The sequence below is a fragment of the Caenorhabditis briggsae genome (genome assembly GCF_000004555.2).
Source record: "Caenorhabditis briggsae complete genome, chrIV, whole genome shotgun sequence".
Taxonomy (NCBI): Eukaryota; Metazoa; Nematoda; class Chromadorea; order Rhabditida; family Rhabditidae; genus Caenorhabditis; species Caenorhabditis briggsae.
In genome coordinates, this window is record NC_013487.2 from 15391317 (window position 1) to 15397132 (window position 5816).

The 5816-nt window shown below is 37.0% G+C and overlaps 2 protein-coding genes across 2 annotated transcripts in view; both read right to left on the minus strand.

The window, feature by feature from the left end:
- Nucleotides 1-3596: 3596 nt before the first annotated feature.
- Nucleotides 3597-5605, minus strand: CBG05351 (the record flags this gene model as incomplete). Its single annotated transcript, XM_045236271.1, has 4 exons — nucleotides 3597-3676; nucleotides 4554-4653; nucleotides 4968-5120; nucleotides 5345-5605. The coding sequence occupies 4 exons, from the start codon at nucleotides 5603-5605 to the stop codon at nucleotides 3597-3599; spliced, it is 594 nt and encodes a 197-aa protein (XP_045092908.1).
- A 177-nt stretch (nucleotides 5606-5782) lies between these two features.
- Cbr-hrp-1 overlaps nucleotides 5783-5816 on the minus strand; it is a gene marked incomplete at both ends in the record, with an annotated part of 1540 nt that continues 1506 nt past the window's right edge. The window contains 1 exon segment of the mRNA XM_002634711.2: nucleotides 5783-5816. This exon segment is cut by the window's right edge and continues 424 nt beyond it. Within this exon segment, the coding sequence (XP_002634757.2) occupies nucleotides 5783-5816 (34 nt within the window).

Consider the following 5816-nt stretch of genomic DNA (forward strand, 5'->3'; position numbering starts at 1 on the left):
CGGTTTTTTCAGAGTTTTCAAGGTTTTTGTCAATTTATCTTCCAGATACATCGGAAAATTTGAAAAAAAACAGTGAAAACGAGCGAAAAAATTTTAAAAGTTTGAATTCGCGCGCTTTTACTCACCGGGCGGCCTAGAAAAAACCTCGTCCCTAAGGGCTTTCAGCGTATTTTTCGATGCCATTTTTCTCGATGAAAGAATTTTTTTTTGAATTTTTTCTTCATTTTTATGTCAATCTACATGCATTTCTGCACATTTTGATGCAATACAAAAATTTTCACCGTACACCACCTTTAAGGCTATTTTTCTCCAAAAATTTTGAGTGCTCTTTTTGTACTCAATTTGTACCACCCCCCACTTCTCCCTACTCCTATCCTATTCCACGTGGTGGGTAGTAGCATATTCTTCAAGAGTAAATAGATCACAAAGGAGAGAACAAAAATGATGATAAATAGAGAAAAAGAGAAGTTTGAGACAAACTTTTTGTCCTCAAAAATCAAAAAAAAAAAAAAATTTTTCCAGGGTTCAAAGCTCGAAAATCTCCCTTTCTTTTCCGAGAAAATTGGAAAAAAACCGGGGAAAAAAACATTTTTTTTCGCAATTTTTTTTTCAAAAAATTGCCAAAAATAGGCTCCGCCCCTTTTGATTTGAACCCGAAAAAGCTCGAAAATCTTCTCTAAATAAGCTCCGCCCCGTTTTTAACTCGCGAATTTGGTGATTTTTGGTGGTGTTTGGCGCCAAAACTTCCACAATTTTTCGGTTCAAAGCAAAAGGGGGGGAGCCTAAATGGTTTGAGGATTTTTGAACGAAAAATCACATGTTCTTTTTCGTTCTTTGCAAACAAAAATACACAAACAATGACATTTTTTCGAGTTTTGATGTTTATTTTGGGGGGCAAAAAATAAGTGGGTCAATAACTGTATTTTTTTCACGTGGATACCATAGGGGTAGCTACAGTAATCCGACTATAAATCGCTCAAAATCCAAAAGTTCAAAACAGGCTAAATTGGTTACTGTAGAGCTTGAAGAGCTCTACAGTAACCAATTTGAATTGTTTCGAAATATTGGATTTTAAGCGAGTTACTAGCCAAAAAGCTGTTGGATACAGTAATCAGCTCGTAAATCGCTTGAAATTCAAAATTTCAAAACAGGCCAAATTGGATACTGTAGAGCTTCCCTAGACCTACAGTATCCAGTTTGGAATCGTTTTGAAGTTTCAAATTTTAGGGGATTTACAAGCAAAAAAGCTGTCAGCTACAGTAATCGGCATGCAAATCGCTTCAAATCCAACATTTTGAAGCGATTCGAATTGGGTACTGTAGACCTTGAAAAGCTCTACAAGGTGATGTAAAATTTGACTATTTTCGGAAAACTGATTTTCGGAAAAATTCGGAAATTTCAAAAATTTGGCATTTTTCGAATTTTTGAAATTTCTTAAAAACTGATCTTTCAAAAATAGTCTAATTTAATCTCATCTTGTAGAGCTTTTCAAGGGCTACAGTACCCTATTTTGATCGATTTGAAAAGTTGGATTTTAAGCGAGTTACAAGCCAAAAAGCTGTCTGATACAGTAATCGACTTGTAAATCGCTTAAAACTCAATATTTCAAAACAGGCCAAATTGGATACTGTAGGTCTTGAAAAGCTCTGAGGGATTATTTAAAATTCGACTATTTTTGAAAAATCAATTTTTTCACATTTTTGCAATTTTCAGGCACTGCCAATAAATTGGGAATGGAATAACATGGCAATCCGTTCTCCGTTCTGTTCCACTTCCTTATTTTTTGTTTTTGCTATTTTCTCACCCAAGGGGTTTCTATTTTTGAAATTATCTATGATTTTTGGCCTCAAAGAACATAAAAATAGGCGCTAGCGAAGTTAAAATAGGGCGCGAATTTCGAATTTAGATGGAAAATTGATAATTTGGGCTTCAAAAAAGGGAAAAATTCCGCAAATTTTTTCGAAGAAAATGAGCTGAAAATGTGTTTTTCATAAGCTAAAAAAATTTGAAAATTTCCGATTTTTACAGTTTTTGATCACGAATTTAACCGGAAAAACGCTTTTCAGCGATTTTTTGCTTGCAAACACACAAAAATCATCATCAAAATGTTGGTGAGAAAGCGAGAAAATGTGCACAAAGTGCACATTTCTCGCTTATCATCACAGCATTTTATGATGTATTTTGGTTATCAACAAGAGGAAAATAGGCAAAATGAACTGTTGAAAATAGGCTTAAATTAGTGCGAAAATCTTAAAATACCCGGAAAAACTCAGAACTTTCGCGCAAAAATAGCTGAAAAAATGGCTGAAAACACCTTTCAGAACCCGACGTTTCAGAACCCAACGTTTCAGAACCCGACGTTTCAGAACCCGACGTTTCAGAACCCGACGTTTCAGAACCCAACGTTTCAGAACCCGACGTTTCAGAACCCGACGTTTCAGAACCCGACGTTTCAGAACCCGACGTTTCAGAACCCGACGTTTCAGAACCCGACAGTTCAGAACCCGACGTTTCAGAACCCGACGTTTCAGAACCCGACGTTTCAGAACCCGACGTTTCAGAACCCGACGTTTCAGAACCCGACGTTTCAGAACCCGACGTTTCAGAACCTGACGTTTCAGAACCCGACGTTTCACAACCCGACGTTTCAGAACCCGACGTTTCAGAACCTGACGTTTCAGAACCTGACGTTTCAGAACCCGACGTTTCAGAACCCGACAGTTCAGAACTTTTCTGCACTTTTGTACAGTGGTTTTTGCACACCAAATGAGCATTGCTCATTTCAATTTGGTGTTTTTCTGCTTTTTTGTTCATTCTCATCTACCGTACTCCAAATAATGATATATTCACACTCGGAAACTCTCAAAAAATCGAAAAAAAATGAACTTTTAAAAAACGATGCCATTGAAAAAATGAGACTCCTATTCGCCGGAAAAATTATTGCGTACTTCTAGACATCGTTCTTGAAAAGTTCTTTTTTTTCGATTTTTTGAGAGATTCCCAGTGTGAACCTATCATTATTTGGAGTACGGTAGATGAGAATGAACAAAAAAGCAGAAAAACACAAAATTGAAATGAGCAATGATCATTTGGTGTGCAAAAACCACTATACAAAAGTGCAGAAAAGTTCTGAAACATCGGGTTCTAAACTGTCTGGTTCTGAAACGTCGTTGTTCCGAAACGTCGGGTTCTGAGACGTCCCGGAGCCAAATAGTCTAAAATAGTCCAAAAAACAGACTAAAAAAACTAGAAAATTCGAGTTTTTGTAGGCAAATGGGCTAAAATAGGCTTAAAATGATCCAAAATAGGCTTAAAATAGTCCAGAAAATCCTAAAAAATTCAAAAATCGATTTTTAGAATAAAAATATGAAATTCACAAGTTTCAACTTGTCCAGAAAAATCCCAAAAATTCAAAATTTTCAAATTTCGCGCCGTTTTTTATTCTGAAAATCACAATTTTAAACAGGAAAAAACACAGAAAAAAAATGGGATATTAGGACACAAAAATCGATTGAAAATCACCTCATTTTTTCGAACTTTTGGGAATTTTTGACTGAAATTTTCAGATTTTTCTGAAAATTTCGCTTCTTGGAGAATTAGGAATTATTCAATGCTCTCCAGAAGTAGGGATTCGCGGCGAAGCGACGAGAGAACGAGTTGTACCACGATTGGAAGGCTGTGACAGGGATGTATTCTTGCGTACCTGGAAAATCAATTTTTGGGGAATTTTTTGGCTGAAAATCGGCTGAAAATCATGAAAAATGAGCTAAAAATCGTTAATTTCGGCTGAAAATCACTCTAGAATGCTCTAAAAATCACTTTTTCTCCGATTTTTGCCTGAAATTATGCTGAAAATCGTCAGAAAAGTGTCGAAAAGTGTCACCAATTTTCGGGATCTTTTGGCTGAAAATCACGAAAAATAGGCAAATAATCACTAATATTGACTGAACATGCCACAAAAATCATGAAAAATGAGCTAGAAATCGAGAAATTTGGCTGAAAATGGGCTAAAAATCATCAAATTCTATGAAAACAACGACACAATGTTGAAATTTCGACATTTTTGGCGAAAAACGACTGGAATTTGGCTGAAAATTCGGAAAAAAAAGTGCCAAAAAATCGTCAAAAATCACCAATTTTTTGCGATTTTTTGCCTTAAAAATGAGCTAAGAATCGGAAAATTTGGCTGAAAATGATCCAAAAATCATCAATTTTCAGGATTTTTGGCTGGAAAATTAGCCATTTTCAGCTCATTTCAGGTCATTATGGCTATTTTCAGTCGATTTTCAGCACTTTTTAGTATAATTGGGTCCATTTTAGACTATTTTAGGCCATTTTCAAACGAAAATTGACCCAAAAAACAATGAAAAATGAGCTACAAATTATCAATTTTCACGATTTTTGACTGAAAATTAGCAATTTTCAGTCATTTTTAGGCGATTTTCAGAATTTTTCAGTGAAATTTAGGCCAATTTACGCCGATTTTCAGCGTTAAAATCGTCAAAAATCAACTTTTAAGACCAAAAATCCCCAAAAATCCGCAAAAAACTGACCACCAGTGATCGAGGATGGATCAGGAAGACGAATTGAGAATGATTCAGTGTGGTTGATGAGATTTCGTATCATCTTCTCCGCGAATTCAACCAGTGTCGACTGCAAAACGATTGATTTATTACTGTAGGCCTGGAGATAGGGGTGATAAGGATAAGGGGGTGGATCAAAGGGGGCGGAGCCTAGTCAGATATGAAAATACACGGAAAATAGGTCATTTTTGGCTGAAACTGGCAGAAAATTCGAGATTTTCAAGCCATTATCAGTGCATTTTAGGACATTTTTCGATATTTTGAGCTGATCAAAAGGGGCGGAGCTTAGCGGGAAATCCAAAAATCATCAACAATTTTGGGTCATTTTTAGCCGATTTTCATCAATTTTCGGTCAATTTAAACCGAATTTTCGATTTTCAGCACCTGTTGGCTAGCCTGAGTGCCTTCCACCGCCTGCCGACCCTCAATAATCGATAAGGCCTCTGCGTTGATGCCAATCTGTGCGGATCCACTGGAATATAGCTGCATCTGCTGTCCACCGAAGACGTTGGCGTGGGAGGCGTCGGATTTGTGGAGCTGGAAATTTTTGGGGATTGCTCAGCTTTAATTTTTTGGCTGAAAATCGATTTTTGGCTAAAAATCTATGAATTCAAGTTTTTAGGCCATTTTAACCCGATTTTTAGGTGTTTAAGCTCGGTTTTTATCGATTTTAGGGTCGATTTTCAGGAATTTTATGGCTGAAAATTGAATTTTAAGCCGATTTTTGAATTTTCCTCTGAAAATTCAAAATTTAAAGATACCTGAGCAACTTTGAAGATCGCACTGGGCTTCTGATTGCAAATGAATCCCAGGTAGTGCCAATTTCCGCCGTCCTGCGTTGGCCATCTGATGTACACCGATCCGCCGACGCCTTCTGGAAACGGTTGGGCGCCGGTGAGGAAGACGACGACGTGGTTGATGGCGTCGGCATTCAGAATCTCACACGAGAATTCGGAATCCGAGACGGGTTGGACTTCGATGGGTGTGCGTCCGGAGACGATGACACCGAAGATTCCAGACATCTAAATACAACTGAAAATTGGGGCTGGAAATCCTGGAAAAAGAGGGGAAAATGGGGCTAGAGATAAAGATACAATTCAAAAGTTGCAACTTTATTAAATTAGAGAATTAAAGACGCAAAAAAATGTGTATATATCGCAATTTTCTCATGGAAAGGAATTTGGAGAGAACGGAATAAATTAGAGGGATAAAAAGTGTGGATCATTCGAGGAG